This window comes from Mustelus asterias, chromosome 6 (genome assembly GCF_964213995.1).
Source record: "Mustelus asterias chromosome 6, sMusAst1.hap1.1, whole genome shotgun sequence".
NCBI lineage: Eukaryota > Metazoa > Chordata > Chondrichthyes > Carcharhiniformes > Triakidae > Mustelus > Mustelus asterias.
Genome location: NC_135806.1, coordinates 1,036,547 through 1,053,672, shown reverse-complemented (window position 1 = coordinate 1,053,672; position 17,126 = coordinate 1,036,547). Strand labels below are relative to the sequence as shown.

General features: G+C 46.4%; 1 protein-coding gene across 1 annotated transcript in view; it reads left to right on the top strand.

Moving 5' to 3' along the window:
- Positions 1 to 899: 899 nt before the first annotated feature.
- sh3gl2b (SH3 domain containing GRB2 like 2b, endophilin A1) overlaps positions 900 to 17,126 on the top strand; it is a 157,262-nt gene continuing 141,035 nt past the window's right edge. The window contains exon 1 of the mRNA XM_078215312.1: positions 900 to 1,072. Within this exon, the coding sequence (XP_078071438.1) occupies positions 1,028 to 1,072 (45 nt within the window). The 5' untranslated portion in view covers positions 900 to 1,027. The remainder of the gene's footprint in view (positions 1,073 to 17,126) is intronic.

Here is a 17,126-nt window from a genome sequence, read left to right as displayed (position 1 = left end):
ATGAAGGTGAGACTTGGTCCTCATGTGGACTGGGCAGTGGTCAATCTAACCAATACTGTAATGGACAGATATATCTGTGACATCAATAAATATATGTTTAATTGTTTCACTAATTTTATACAGAAAATATATTTGTGTTGTGTTACAGGGGTTCCATGGAATTCTTACAATGGGAGTGGTGAAGGATGAAGTCAAGTATGTTTTTCCTTTTTGTTGGTTCCCTCACCACCTGCCACAGTCCCAGTCTAGCAGCGACGTCCTTTAGGACCCGGCCAGCTCCGTCTGTGGTGGAGATATTGAACTCTTGGTGATGGACATTGAATTCCCCATCCAGGGTCTATTCCCTTGCCACCCTCAGTGTTTCTGCTAAGTGATATTTGCCATGGAGGAGGCGTGCAGTACCTGGTAAATAGCAAGCGGTTTCCTTGCTGGTCTTTGTCCTGATGCCATGACACTTCATGGGGTCCAGACTGGATGTTGAGAACTCCCAGGGAAGCTCCCTCCCGGATGTATAACACTTTGCAGCCACCAGCTCTGCTGGGTCTGCCCTGCTGGTGGGGCAGAGGGTACGGTACCCAGGTCAATGGCAGTGGTGGTGTCAGGGACATTGTATTGTCTGATTCTGGACTAGTGTCTGGGCCAGCTCTCCCAATGTTTAGCCATATATAGGTGTGATTATGTATATATTCAGATATATGTGTAATTGTATATCATGCCTGCTTGTCTGTCTATACAATTCAGGAGATGGCTCACTGTTTGCAGAGAAGATGCTGCAGGGGTAGTTGGTGTGTATTTTTAGCTGTGGCTGCGGGTTAGTTCACCCACAGGACTGTCGCAACAAACGTGACTGTGTCTTTAAGAGAAACTGACGTCAGGTTGGGTCCGGATATCCTGGTTTTGCAGCGAGTAATTTAATCCTGGAGTAGGATCAGAATCAGGCGAGCGGAGCGGCTGTGGGGGTGACAGTAAAACAGGCTCCAGTGTAAGCAGCTTGCTAGGGTGCCTGCACTGGCCACTGGCACACACCATGTCTGTGGCAGGATTAAAGAAGCAATTTCACAAAGCTACCCAGGTAGGGACAGTGCCTGCATCTCCCTCTCTGTGTGTGTGTGTCTCTGTGTTCACTGCAGCAAAGCAGCTGGACTCCAGCATCATTCTGCAACACCTGCCTTTTAGAGCAGGGACTCACACTCATTCCTGCCGCATTTCGCACCCCAGTTCAGGAGAGGCTGCTTTGCTGATCCATTCTCCACCTCCTCCCCGCCAGTTTGAGTTGGATCCCCCCTCCCCGGGAATGTTTGATGGTTTCAATGTGTGCTGCGGGTGAGGTTTGATTTGACATTGAGGTTTTGAAGGGGGTTTATATAAGGGGTTTATTTATGATGTATTTGCTGCTTTGAGATGAGCGGGTTTAAAGTATCCCGGGAGCAGAATCGCCGCAAAAATCATCTATTATTTATTGAGCAGAGCGATCCGCATCGCAGCCTCTTTGCAGCGAGTTCCCAGCCCCTCTTCCCCGGGCTGTGGTCAGGAATGTCCTGGGGAATGGGATGGGGATTGAATGGGGATTCGGTTAATGGGAGCTGGAGTTTGGGAACTGCAGCCAGCTGCTTCCAATGTCCCCAAAAGATCCCGGCTCCAAAGGAAGAGAGAGCCCTCACTCCACAATCTCCAATAGCAATGATTACAATCTGACTATCATACTCAGTGCACCGAAAATGTCCTGATAATTAATTAACTGCTGCTGTTCCAGTTCAGCACTGACTCTGGGCTGGTTCAGTCTCAATTTCACTACACCTGCTGTATCCTGTGTCTATCTGAGACTTCGAACAATAGCCCTCAGCTCACACTTTTACTGCCTTATCCCAGTCCAATACTTTTGGGGGGGGGGGGGGGGGTGGAGGCAGTGTTCCCTACTGCAGCAACTGGGATGACCATCACAGGATTTACTCCTGCGTGTGATTTTTGGATATTTATAGTTGGTCAGTAGGAATTTGAGGTGATTCTTACTGTTGCTGGGTAGGGTTAGGCAGCTGAGAGGGACACAGTGACAGGTCTCATGGAGATGGTTATAATGTGTGAGCTTTATAGTTGGAGGAAGGAATGATGAAGTGGGATGTGACTGAGCAGGTAACCAAGGGACACTGCAAAAGATGCTGTGGTCGTGTCTTCGGACATTAGAAAAGGACAGTCCTTGGCTCGGTTTAATTATCTGTCCCGTGAGATCCTGTCTGAATAATTCCAGATTTGATTCATTGCTTTAAATTATTCCAGTGTTTGTGTCTCCCAACACTCAACTTTATCTGGAAGCTCAGCCCCTCTCCCACGCTGATTGCCCTGTGACCATGAAGCCCCTTTTATCAGTTCCTGATACTGGTCTGAACCCCTTCTCCTCTACCTGCTCTCCCAGCACTTTATGGGTTAAATTTTGCATTCGCTCTGACAATCTCGGTTCCCTTTAAGACCATCTCTGAGACATTTCCTTCACAGGCCTTTTCCAGCATTGATCCTGGCCACTGAATCCAGGGATTAGGTTTGAAATTTTTCTCTGCACTGCCATTGAGATGATTGGTGACTAACAAGTGGGTCCAGTATTCGGGATGCAGAGTTGCACTGAAACTCTGAGATGTACTGTAACTTACTGTTAGCTTTGTGGGCTGCCCTGTGGGTTGCCCTGTCTCTGGTGGGTTGTGGTGAGTCAGTGAGCATTGAGTTTCATTCGGTTTTATCCTGTTATTTTCAGCATCATTCATGGAGGGCACATTACCGGTTTCCTGTGTACAGAATTTTACAACTGTCAGCATTAAATATTATCACCCATTGCGCTGCCCAATTCCATCTCTTATCCGATTGCCTTTATCATTTCTGAATTCCACTTCATCATCTGAAATTTGTAATCACTTTGCTTTGATTCTGAAGCCAGTCTCATTTCTGTTGATTAGAAATAACATTGAATCACTCACCGCCAACCCCCACCCCTCGGCCAACCACTCTGAAATATCTACTCCAATCCATACTCCTGATTCCTACCTTCAGATAGTTTCCTTTTCATCCATTCTCAGGGTTTATCTGGAATCCTCAGAGTTTTGAGTTTAGCCTTTGTGTATCAAAAGCCTCTGGAAGTAAGTGGATGGAACCTATCACAGTCCACTCCTGTTCCTCAAAAATCGAGAAGCTTGGTCAGACAGAATCTTCCCCTTGTGACCCCATGCTGACTGTTGATAATTAGGTTAATGTGGTACAGATGATCGTTTGATTCATTTACATCGACTGGAAGTAAGACCAATGGATCTGGAGTTGCCTGTAGATGTATTGGCTGTTGTTTTGAATACAAGTCCTACGTTAGTCTGTTGCAAAGTGTACTGGTGCCTGCCACCCCCTCCACTCTGTCCGTTACCACTCTCCTAACTCGGATGCCACTCTCCATGTGCTCTGGGATCTTTACCTGGGGACTTCTTTGTTTAGAACCTATTTACGCTGTCGTGGATTTCTATCTCGGTCATAGTGAAGACATTGATACTATTTGGAATATCTTGGTTTGGGGAGGAGATTGTGTCTTCCCTTTGAATATTTTTGTGAAGAGAATGAGCTTGTTCTACATGCACTGCTACTGGTCAATAAAAGCTTTTGGTTTCACAACTCCTGATTTCCAATCTGTCAAGGAAGAACTTACTGAATACCCAGTCTCAGGTTTAGAGGAGGAGGGTGCATTCAAACCATCTCTGACCAGTAAAGAATATTGGAGAGACCATCATTATGAGGTAGCCTCATACAGCTCTCCATTATCGGTAATATGGAGAGAGACTCGAGAGCAAATATCTAGACTTCCCTTCGTTGAGAGTTAAGGGTAAGCGAGAAATGGATAGAAAAATCCCCTCTTGATCTGAGCTGATCAGCAAAGAGAGCATTTCAAGGTCTCTGTTGGATAATAACCTACAATCTTGTGGAGGCTGATATTTGGGATTGATAACCAGATGTGCACTGCACCCAGCTCAGACCCCTACAGATACAAGGGGTGAAGTCAAGTTCAGCCTATATTAACCAATGAATGGATTGATGTGTGGGATGGATACAACAAAGCTGGAATGGTGGGAAAACAGAATGTGTATTTTGGGAAATCTGCCAGTTGTGTCTTCTGTGTGGGTCCATTATGTTGGAATGCCAAAGTGTCTAATGTGTGAGAGGCTGCTACATATTAGCTTTCTAGGGGAGATGTGTGCTTACTGAAAATGTGGAAAACATGCAAGTTCTGTGCTGTGTTTTTGGCACTCACTCGCTGAGGAATAAAATGGCGTCATGAATTAAGCTGAAAGTTGTTGATTTTGGACTGCACCCCCAATGATCCCCACCTAAAATAAAATGTAATAGTTTTTAGCGATTGAACTAGCCCAAATAATTAGCAACTGGCAAACAATGGCCTGATCATTGAGCAAGCCACATAGTCCTTGGAGTAGAGAGATCAATGCGTTCTGATGGAAGGGAGGAACAGTTCAATTATTTGCTATGGACCTGGAATAATGAAATAATATTAACCAATGATATCAAGTAAGAAACATCAATGAGGAAAATAATATTGAAGTGAAGGACGAACAATCATGAGGGAGTTAGAATATAAAAGAAGTAAAGTCTTGGCTACAACTGTACAGGGCATTGGTGAGATTGCACCTGGAGTGCTGTGTGCAGCTTTGATTTTCTTGAGGGATATGCACGTGTGCTTGCATGTGTGCATGTTGAAGAGGAATTCCATCTCCTGTGGCTTGTTTGTCTGTGGAATTCTCTTTCCCCAGTGCCCCAGGGAGGCTGGATTATATTCAAGGCAGAGTTAGATAGATTTTTGATTGACAAAGGAGTCAAAAGGCAATGGGGGACAGGATGGATTTGAGGCCACAAGCACATCAATCATGTCTTATTGAATGGGAGAGCAGGTTTGCGGGACTGAATGGCCTCCTCGTCCTCCTATTTCATGCATTTCATGTGACCTGATCATACTGGTTATAGTATCAAGTATTCCATGTCCAAATGCAGCAAGACCTGGACAACATTCAGGCTTGGGCTGATATGTGGCACGTAACATTTGTACCTCAAGTGCCAGGCAACCAGAGAGAACTTAACCATCTCCCTTTGACATTCAGTGGCATTACCATCACTGAATTACTCATTAGCAAAATCCTGGGAGTTACAATTGATTGGAAACTGATCTGGACTGCTGTACAAGTGGTTGAAGGTGGGTTTTGCTGATGTTTGATTTTGATTTGATTTATTATTGTCATACGTATTGGGATACAGTGAAAAGTATCTTGTTCCTTGGGCGCTATAAAGACAAAACATACCGTTCATAGAGAAGGAAAGGAGAGAGTGCAGAATGTAGTGTTACAATCATAGCTAGGGTGTAGAGAAAGATCAACTTGGTGTGAGGCAGGTCCTTTTGAAAGTCTGATGGCAACAGGGAAGAAGCTGTTCTTGAGTCGGTTGGTAAGTGATCTCAGATTTTTGTATCTTTTTCCCGACGGAAGAAGGTGGAAAAGAGTGTTTCTGGGGTGCGTGGGGTCCTTAATTATGCTGGCTGCTTTTCCAAGACAGCGGGGAAGTGTAGGCAGTCAATGGATGGGAGGCTGGTTTGCGTGATGGACTGGGCTTCATTCATGACCCTTCGTAGTTTCTTGCGGTCGTGGGCAGAGCAGGAGCCATAACAAGCTGTGATACAACCAGAAAGAATGTAGTTGATATACTACCGACATCAGTCAGTCATGTGTTAGACTTTTGAGAGAGGTAGGAATCATGCCTAGGATCTAAGTGCCCACAGTAACCTGTTTATATGTAGCATAGATAAACAAATATTAAGCAGATACCAGAGTCTGTCCAAGAGCTAAATCCAAGACAGAATGACCCAATCACAGAGCATTGACGAACCACAGATATATACTGTGGCTATGAGAGCAGGTCAGAAAGTGGGAACTGTGTGGAGAGTAACTCGCATCCAGACTCCCCAATTCTTGTCCACCATCAAGGCACAGGTTAGGAGTGTGATCGAATATTTGCCTGGATGAGTGGAGCCCCAACAACTCTAAGGCAGCATGGTGGCACAGTGGTTGGCACTGCTGTCACAAAGCTCCAGTGACCCAGGTTCGATTCCGGCCTTGGGTCACTGTCTGTGTGGACGTTGCACATTCTCCCTGTGTTTGCATGGGCTTCCTCCAGGTGCTCTGATTTCCTCCCGCAGTCCAAAGATGTGCAGGTTGGGTGGATTGGTGAAGCTCAATTGCCCCTTAGAGTCCCAAGATATGTAGGTTACGGAGATTAGCCATGGTAAATGCGAGGGGTTATGGAGATAGGCTGGGGAAAGTGCCTGGGTAAGATACTCTGCCAGAGAGTCTGTGCAGACCTGATGGGCCGAATGGCCTCTTCTGCACTGTAGGGAATCTGTGAAGCTCAACACCATCCAGGATAAAGCAGCCGGCTTGATCGGCACCCCATCCACAAACCTTCGTTCCCTCCATCACCAATGCACAATGGCACAGTGATGCAATGTATACCATCTGGGCAGCAGACACATGAGAACAATCAGTACCTGGAAATTCCACCCCAAGCCACATACCATCCTGACATGGAAATATATTGGCCGTGCCTTCACTGTCGCAGGGTCAAAATCTTGGAGCTGCCTCCCTAACAGCACTGTGGGTGTACCTACACCACGTGGACTGCAGCAGTTCAAGAAGGCGGCACATCACCACCTTCTCAAGGCGCAATTAGGAATGGACAATAAACACTGAACCAGCCAGTGATCCCCTGCAAAAGAATAAATATAAACAATTAAACAAGTACAGCTTTTTAAAAAGAAACGATTCTCTGATGTGGGCTTGTTAACCTGGCAACCCATCACTTGCTAGGCTTGAGAACAGGGTGCTCTTCCTTCCTGAAGTGCTGCAGTGTGTGTGATGGAAGTGTTCCTACAGAGCTTTCTGGGATTCTGGCTTTGATGAAAGGGGTGTGTTATATTTCCAACTCCGCATGTTGCGTGACTTGGAGGGGAACTTGCAGCTGGTGATGTTCCTGTGTGTCTGCTGCACTTGTCCTTCCAGGTTGTAGAGGTGATGGCTTTGGAAGGTGCTGTCTAAGGAACCCTGGTGAGTTACATAGAACATAGAAAAAATACAGCACAAACAGGCCCTTCGGCCCACAAGTTGCGCCGGCCATGTCCCTACCTAGGCTTATATATAGGCTTACCTATAACCCTCAATCCTATTAAGTTCCATGTACTCATCCAGAAGTCTCTTAAAAGACCCTATCGAGTTTGCCTCCACCACCACTGACGGCAGCTGATTCCACTCACCCACCACCCTCTGAGTGAAAAACTTACCCCTGACATCTCCTCTGTACCTACTCCCCAGCACCCTAAACCTGTGTCCTCTCGTAGCAGCCATTTCAGCCCTGGGAAAAAGCCTCCGAGAATCCACCCAATCTATACCTCTCAACATCGTGTACACCTCTATCAGGTCACCTCTCATCCTTCGTCTCTCCAAGGAGAAAAGACCAAGCTCCCTCAACCTATCCTCATAAGGCATGCCAACCAATCCAGGCAACATCCTTGTAAATCTTCTCTGCAGCCTTTCAATCGTTTCCACATCCCTCCTGTAATGAGGCGACCAGAACTGAGCACAGTACTCCAAGTGGGGTCTGACAAGGGTCTTATAAAGCTGCATCATTATCTCCCGACTCCTAAACTCAATCCCTCAATTGATGAAGGCCAGCACACCATACGCCTTCTTAACCACCTCCTCTGCCTGCGAGGCCGATTTAAGAGTCCTGTGGACCCGGACGCCAAGGTCCTTCTGATCCTCTACACTGCTAAGAGTCTTACCCTTGATATTATACTCCTTCATCCCATTTGACCTGCCAAAATGGACCACTACACATTTATCCAGGTTGAAGTCCATCTGCCACTTCTCCGCCCAGTCTTGCATCCTATCTGTGTCACGCTGCAGCTTCTGACATCCCTCCAAACTATCCACAACATCACCAACCTTCGTGTTGTCGGCAAACTTAGCAACCCATCCCTCCACTTCCTCATCCAGGTCATTTATGAAAATAACAAACAGCAAGGGCCCCAGAACAGATCCCTGGGGTACTCCACTGGTGACCGACCTCCATTCAGAAAAAGACCCATCTACAACCACTCTCTGCCTTCTGCAGGCAAGCCAGTTCTGAATCCACAAGGCAACAGCCCCTTGGATCCCATGCCCTCTCACTTTCTCGAGAAGTCTTGCATGGGGGACCTTATCGAACGCCTTGCTGAAGTCCATGTAAACCACATCTACCGCTTTTCCTTCGTCAATGTGTTTCGTCACATTTTCAAAGAACTCCACCAGGCTCGTAAGGCACGATTTGCCTTTGACAAAGCTGTGCTGACTACTTTTGAGCATACTAAACTTCTCTAAATGTTCATAAATCCTGTCCCTCAGGATCTTCTCCATCAACTTACCAACCATTGAGGTTAGACTCACCGGTCGGTAATTTCCTGGACTATCCCTATTCCCTTTCTTGAATATAGGAACCACATCCGCAATCCTCCGGAACCTCTCCCGTCGCCATCGATGACACAAAGACCATCGCCAGAGGCTCTGCAATCTCTTCCCTTGCCTCCCACAGTAACCTGGGGTACAACCCATCCGGTCCCGGCGACTTATCTATCTTGATGCTATTCAAAATTTACAACACATCCTCTTTCTTAATGTCCACATACTCAATCTTTTCAGTCCACCTCAATCCTGTAGTACAACCACCCAGGTCTTTTTCCACCGTGAATACCGAGGTAAAATATTCATTAAGCACCTCTGCTATTTCTTCCGGTTCTGTACAGACTTTCTCACCTTCACATTTTATAGGTCCTATTCCTTCACATCTCATCCTTTTACTCTTCACATATTTATAGAACGCCTTAGGGTTCTCCTTAATCTTACCTGCCAAGGCCTTCTCGTGACCCCTTCTGGCTCTTATTTCTTTCTTAGAGTGTGGATCCAAGCATCGATCCACACTCTAAGCTCATCCACTTTATTCACTACACTCCTGGTGTTAAAATAGACACATCTCAAACCTTTGGTCTGAGCTCTCCCCTTCTCCATCACCCGTCCATTCTCCCTCTTACACTGTGTACAATCCTTCTCTATTTGCGGGCTACCCTCCTCGCTCTCAGTCACCTCATCACGATTCCCTCCCCCCAACCTTTCTTGTTTAAAGTCTCTCTTATAGCAGCATATCTTGTAGACAGTACGCATGGCTGCCGCTGTGTGCCAGTGGTGGAGGGATTGAGTGTTTCAGAGGGAGAGTGATGATCAGGTTCAGATTAATATTATAGGTCCCTCCATATTTAAAAAATTGTTTTACAAAAGATGATTTACCCTGTTTAATAAAAATTAAACAAGATAAATTTAAAGTGCCTGTTTTTGAGGTGCTTTGCTGTTTATGCTGCAGGTATTCAGTACCTCATGTCTTAGATTAACAAAAGATCAGAATGATTTCTGTTTGAACAAATCTCAGGCATGTTTGGTATGCAGATGTTTGTGTTTCTTTACCAGTTGGGGCACAGATTGTGAACCACGATTTGAAGTTTTACTTGGCTGTTTTTGAAAAGTTGAGATTCATTCACACGCTCGGCATTCTGTGACTGTTGTATTCACAATGTGTCTGAACTGGTATTTATCATCGGAGGTGACCAATCTCCACCTCGGTGTTAGCGTTCTTTCTGACATTTGATAGGGCACTGAGTTATGTGCAAATCTTCTCATTTGTGTATGTCCCTGGCTGGGGTTTTCACCAAGTCGATTCCTGAGCCAGTTAAAAATGGCGAGGTCCGATTCCTGGGGTTCCAATCCCATTTCTGGTGCTGGCTACACCCACCTGCAGTTATCGTGGAGTCGATAGCATCATGCCCCTCGGAGGAGTCCTGAACCATAGTCTGGGGGTGACCCATAAATCCATTCCATGGTCCGTATGTCCTCCATGTCCATGCACCCAGTTTTTAGTCTTTTCACAGGACAAAGGCATCATTGGTTAGACCAGAATTTATTGCCCATCCTTAATTCCCCTTGAGAAGGTGGTGGTGAGCTGCCGTCTTGAAGCACTGCAGTCCATGTGATGTAGATATACCCACAGTGCTGTTAGGGAGGAAATGCTAGGATTTTGACCCAGCCACAGTGACGGAACAGTGATATATTTCCAAGTCAGGATGTTGTGTGATTTTGGAGAGGAATGTCTCGGTGGTGTTCCCAGGTATTTGCTGCCATTGTCCGTTTAGATGGTAGAGGTCGTGGCTATGGAAGGTTCTGTCTAAGGAACCTTGAGGAGTTGCTACAGTGAATCTTGTAGTTGGTACACATTGCTGCCACTGCACCAAAGGTGGAGCGAGTGAATGTTTAGGTGGTGGATGGGGTGCCAATCAAATGGGCTGTTTTGCCCTGGTGATGTGGAGCTTCTTGGGTATTATTGGAGCTGCACCCATGCAGGCAAGTGGGGAGTGTTCCATCAGACTCCTGACTTGTGCCTTGTAGATGGCAAACAGGCTTTGGAGAGTCAGGAGGCGAGTTACTCTCCAAGAACTCTTAGCCTCTGACCTACTCTTGTAGCCGCAGTATCTATATTGCTAGTCCAATTCTGTTTCTATTCAATGGCAATCCCCAGGATGTTGATAGTGGAGAGATTCTGAGATGGTAACGGAACAAAGAACAATACAGCACAGGAACAGGCCCTTCGGCCCTCCAAGCCTGCGACGCTCATGTGCCCAACTAGACCATTCGTTTGTATCCCTCTATTCCCAGTCTGTTCACGTGGCTATCTAGATAAGTCTTAAATGAGCCCAGCGTGTCCGCCTCAATCACCTTGCTTGGCAGTGCATTCCAGGCCCCCACCACCTTCTGTGTAACATACGTCCCCCTGACATGTGTTGAACCTTGCCCCCCTCACCTTGAACCCGTGACCCCTTGTGTTCATCACCTCCGACCTGGGAAAAAGCTTCCCACCGTTCACCCTATCTATGCCCTTCATAATTTTATACACCTCTATTAGGTCGCCCCTCATCCTCTGTCTTTCCAGGGAGAACATCAGTTTACCCAATCTCTCCTCGTAGCTCAGACCCTCCATACCAGGCAACATCCTGGTAAACCTTCTCTGTACTCTCTCCAAAGCCTCCACGTCCTTCTGGTAGTGTGGCGACCAGAACTGGACGCAGTACTCCAAATGTGGCCTAACCAACGTTCTATACAGCCGCAACATCATATGCTAACTTTTATATTCTATGCCCCGTCCAATAAAGGCAAGCATGCCATATGCCTTCTTCACCACCCTCTCCACCTGTGCTGCCATCTTTAAGGGTCTGTGGACTTGTACACCCAGGTACCTCTGTGTGTCTATACTCCTGATGGTTCTGCCATTTATTGTATAGCTCCCCCTTACATTAGATCTACCAAAATGCATCACTTCGCATTTATCTGGATTAAATTCCATCTGCCATTTCTCCGCCCAATGTTCCAGCCTATCTATATCCTGCTGTATTCTCTGACAATGTTCATCACTATCCACAACTCCAGCAATCTTCGTGTCGTCCGCAAACTTACTGATCACACCAGCTACATCTTCCTCCAAATCATTTATATATATCACAAACAGCAGAGGTTCCAGTACAGAGCCCTGCGGAACACCACTAGTTCCACTCCATCTGACGAAGGAGCAGCGTTCCGGAAGCTTATGGTATTTGCTACCAAATAAGCCTGTTGGACTTTAACCTGGTGTTGTGAGACGTCTTACTGTGTTCACCCCAGTCCAACGCCGGCATCTCCACATCATTAACACCACTAGTCACAGACCTCCAACCGGAAAAAGACCCCTCCACTGCTACCCTCTGTCTTCTATGGCTAAGTAAGAAGTCTCAACACCAGGTTAAAGTCCAACAGGTTTATTTGGTAGCAAATACCATAAGCTTTCGGAGCACTGCTCCTTCGTCAGATGGAGTGGATATCTGCTCTCAAACAGTGCACAGACACAGAAATCAAGTTACAGAATACTAATTAGAATGCGAATCTCTAAAGCCAGCCAGGTCTTAAAGGTGCAGACAATGTGGGTGGAGGGAGCATTCAACACAGGTTAAAGAGATGTGTATTGTCTCCAGACAGAACAGCTAGTGAGATTCTACAAGCCCAGGAGGCAAGCTGTGGGGGTTACTGATAATGTGACATAAATCCAATATCCTGGGCTTGTAGAATCTCACTAGCTGTTCTGTCTGGAGACAATACACATCTCTTTAACCTGTGTTGAATGCTCCCTCCACCCACATTGTCTGTACCTTTAAGACCTGGCTGGCTTTAGAGATTCGCATTCTAATCAGTATTCTGTAACTTGATTTCTGTGTCTGTGCACTGTTTGAGAGCAGATATCCACTCCATCTGACGAAGGAGCTCTGCTCCGAAAGCTTATGGTATTTGCTACCAAATAAACCTGTTGGACTTTAACCTGGTGTTGTGAGACTTCTTACTGTGCTTACCCCAGTCCAACGCCGGCATCTCCACATCATGACTTCTATGGCTAAGCTAGTTCTCCACCCATCTAGTCCTTGTCAATGGGAAATGGTTAGATTCTCTCTTGTTGGAGATGATCATTGCCTGGTACTTGTGTGGTGTGAATGTTAGTTGCCACTCATCAGCCCCAGCCTGAATATTGTGCTGGTCTTGCTGCATTTGGACATGGGCTGCTTCAGTATCTGAGGAGTTGCAGATGGTGCTGAACATTGTGCAGTCATCAGTGAACATCCCCACTTCTGACCTTATGACGGAGGGAAGGTCATTTGTGAAGCAGCTGAAGATGGTTGGGAATTCCAGTGGTAGTTGTTAATCCATCTAGTTTCATTCCTTTTTGTAGACTTTGTGGAGATCTGTTATAATTGAGTGGCTTGTGGGCTATTTCAGAGTCAACCACATTACATGTGTCTCTGACCCACAGCAAGCCAGACTGGGTAAGGATGGCAGATTTCCTTTCCTAAAAGGTGTTTGTAATTGTCGTAAAAAGCCAACTCATTCACTATAGTTTCAAGGTCTCCGTTACCAAGACTAGCTTTTTAGTTCCAGATTTATAAACTGAATTTAAGCTGTAGGAAATCAAACCCGGGTCCCCAGAGCATTAACTCAAGTCTCTGGGTTGCTAGTCCAGTGACAATATTGCTGCCTCCCCTCAGTATGAACTATATACAGAACCAATGAGCTGTTAATAACAATTACAAGTGTTCAAATGCTGAGGGAGGGGGGAAACGATCCATTCAGAAACCTCCTTTGAAGAAAAGCTGCTGTTCTCACGACCATATAAATCTGTCAGTCAGACAAGACAATTACAGAATCAGGATTCGAAGCTTCTCACCTCTTAATCTTGCCCTTCCAACCAATCTGACTCTGCGCTTGCTTGCCCCTGTGGCAACCATGGTGTGCTTCGATGGGTGGTGGATTTGGCCCATCTCCTGGAAACTAACAGGGTCCCTTTAAACTGAGGGGCATCTGCCGAGTTCAAAAATTCCCCTATCGATCTTGGTAACGGAAATTCAGCTCTATGTGCATCTGCATGTGTGTGAATGTATGTGTCTGCAAGTCCATGGCTTTATACACCTGTGGACTGTGTGTGTATCTGTGTGGGTAATGGAGGTGACTAAGCAATCACAAAGTAAGAATGTGTAAAGTAATGGTGCAGTTTATATGAACATTGCAAACAAGTTACTCACCTGTAAACATTGAGCACTGAGGCAAGATCGTGCAAGGGCAGAGAAAGAAAAATATCTGAAAAGCAGTCTTCCCTTTGGAAGATCCAGTGCTTTTTATCTAGTGACTTGTATGATGTGGTCAACAATAGGATGTGGCGCTGGAGGCTGTCTTGGAATAGCACGTGCCAGGTAGCAAACAGAGGAATTCACGGGCTACATAGAACATGATTCTGGGTTTTGTGTGACCCGGCATGAAAAAGTTACTAAATGTTTACATTGAGTTTATGGAAGTTATAGAATCCCTACAGTGCAGAAGAGGCCATTCTGCCCATCGAGTCTGCACTGACTGTCTGATAGAGTATGTTATCTGGGCCCTCTCCCACACCCTATCCCTGTAACCCCACACGTTTACCATGGCTAACCAACCTAACCTATGCATCTCTGGACTGTGGGAGGAACACAGTAAGAAGTCTCACAACACCAGGTTAAAGTCCAACAGGTTTATTTGGTAGCAAAAGCCACTAGCTTTTGGAGCGCTCACTGCTCCTTCGTCAGGTGAGTGGGAGTTCTGTTCACAAACAGGGCATATAAAGACACAAACTCAATTTACAGAATAATGGTTGGAATGCGAGTCTTTACAGGTAATCAAGTCTTAAAGGTACAGACAGTGTGAGTGGAGAGAGGGTTAGGCACAGGTTAAAGAAATCTCTGTTGCTGTTTTGATGTTTTCAGGTTCCACATTATTCTCTGCTCCCTGCAGTCTAACTGAAACCAGACAGGCTTTTAAAGTGTTGATAAGGTGGAGATGGAGTGTTTTACAGAGTGCGTGACTATATTTCAGGAATGCTGTTCAAAGATGTGAAATTCTTTGAAGAGACAGAATTTCGCACCCAACAACTCAGCCTCACCTCTTGGAACTCGTGTGAATCTGATACCTCTTTGCTCTATTTAGATTTTTGCAAAGGATTGATTTGAATGTTAATTTTTAAAAATAATTTCTGACAACAAGCCATGTTTCTTTGACCAACTAATCTTTCATTGTAATAAAAACAAAAAATACCTGAAACTTGGCATCCTCTTCCTGAAGGAGTGTTGTACGGGCTTTTGGGGGAAGGCTAACTACGACAGTATTAGGCAGGAGCTAGGAAATGTAGACTGGGGGCGGCTGTTTGAGGGTAAATCCACATCCGATATGTGGGAGCCTTTTAACAGTCTGATAAATAAATAAATAAAATAAATAAAAAACAGTTTGGCGATGGCTTCTCGGCCTTTTGGGTAAGATCAAGTGTAGCATGGACAGGCTGCACTTGGTTGAGGTCATTAGGTTACATTTAAGCTTCATTTGAAGCAATTTTTAAAAGCGGCATCTCGGCCTTTTGGCTAAGATGCCAATGAGATCAAGCCTTGGAGGAGGTGAGTCTGCACCTACTCCAATCAGCTTGGCTCATGTAGATCAGGCCCAAGACAGGAGTGGAGGCCCTGTCTTGTCAGCTTGGATCGGAAATGTCTCAACTTGTTGAGACTCTGAATTGGACTTGATTTGATTGAATTGGAAAAGTATTAAAAAAGTGTTGCGGAGGATGGGTCTGGCCACATTGCCGCGGAACGCTCCAAGTAGTAGCGCAGCACCTGTCCTTCGTGGAGAAATTCTTCCGGAAACACACCTTTGACCACATGGCTATCAAGCAGTGGTCAGCACGTAATGTCCTTGAGGCCCTGAGAGAAAAGGAGATGGTGGATCCTGTCGGATGGTTCCCTGAGCAGACTCTCAGTGTCATCTGGCAGAATGCCTCATCACCAGAACTCACAAACAAGCACCAAGACCTGGCTTGGCTGGTGGTGAGAAGGGCACTCCCTGTCAGATCCTTTATGCACGCCCGAGGTCTCAACCTCACCGCACGCTGCCCTCGAAGCGGCTGCGGGGGTGATGAGACGGTCGCACACCTCCTTGTGGAATGTGCCTTTGCAAAGAAGGTCTGGAGTGAGATGCAGTGGTATTTGTCGCGGTTCGTCCCGAGCAGCTCGGTGACGCAGGACTCTGTGCTCAACGGGCTGTTTCCGGGGACGCACACCGAGACAAATATCAACTGCTGCTGGAGGGCATCAACTCGGTGAAGGACGCGCTTTGGTCCGCCCGAAACTTGCTGATCTTCCAGCTGAAAGAATTGTCCTCGACCGAGTGTTGCAGACTGGCACATTCCAAGGTCCAGGACTACGTGCTCAGGGACGCGCTCAAGCTTGGGGCAGCCGCCACAAAGGCACAATGGGGAAAGGCCACCGTGTAAAGCGTCTCAACCGAGGCAGAGCGAGGGCCCAGTAACTACAGAACACCCTCGGCCTGCGTAACTGTGTGCCAACCTGAAAAATAACGGCACACAGTAAACTCTGATGATGTATGTATATAGTTTTAAGAAATGAAATGTAACGAAATGTAATGTTTTGTAAATAAGCACTGTATTGTACTGTAAAAATGATTTTTTTTGCACTGTTTGTAACTTTTGGATCTGTCGTTTTGCAATGTTTTATTTGAGAGTTTTTTATGAATAAAGTATATTTTTGAAATAAAAAAAAGTTTGGCTAAGATCAAATGTAGTATCGACAATCTTGAGCTTGGTTGAAGTCATTAGGTTACATTTTAGCTTCATTTGAAGCAATTTTTAAAAGCGGCATCTCGGCCTTTTGGCTAAGATGCAAATGAGATCAAGCCTTGGAGGAGGAGCTATGCCTACTCCAATCAGCTTGGATTATGTAGATCAAGCCCAAGACAGGAGGTGAGAGCCCTGTCTTGTCAGCTTGGATCGGGAATGTCTCAACTTGTTGAGACTCTGAATTGGACTTGATTGGATTGAATTGGAATAAAAATACAAAAAAAAACAGTGGCTTGGCTGGTGGTGAGAAGGGCACTCCCTGTCAGATCCTTTATGCACGCCCGAGGTCTCAACCTCACCGCACGCTGCCCTCGAAGCGGCTGCGGGGCTGATGAGACGGTCGCACACCTCCTTGTGGAATGTGCCTTTGCAAAGAAGGTCTGGAGTGAGATGCAGTGGTATTTGTCGCGGTTCGTCCCGGGCAGCTCGGTGACGCAGGACTCTGTGCTCTACGGGCTGTTTCCGGGGACGCACACCGAGACAAATATCAACTGCTGCTGGAGGATCATCAACTCGGTGAAGGACGCGCTTTGGTCCGCCCGAAACTTGCTGATCTTCCAGCTGAAAGAATTGTCCTCGACCGAGTGTTGCAGACTGGCACATTCCAAGGTCCAGGACTACGTGCTCAGGGACGCGCTCAAGCTTGGGGCAGCCGCCGCCAAGGCACAATGGGGAAAGGCCACCGTGTAAAGCGTCTCAACCGAGGCAGAGCGAGGGCCCAGTAACTACAGAACACCCTCGGCCTGCGT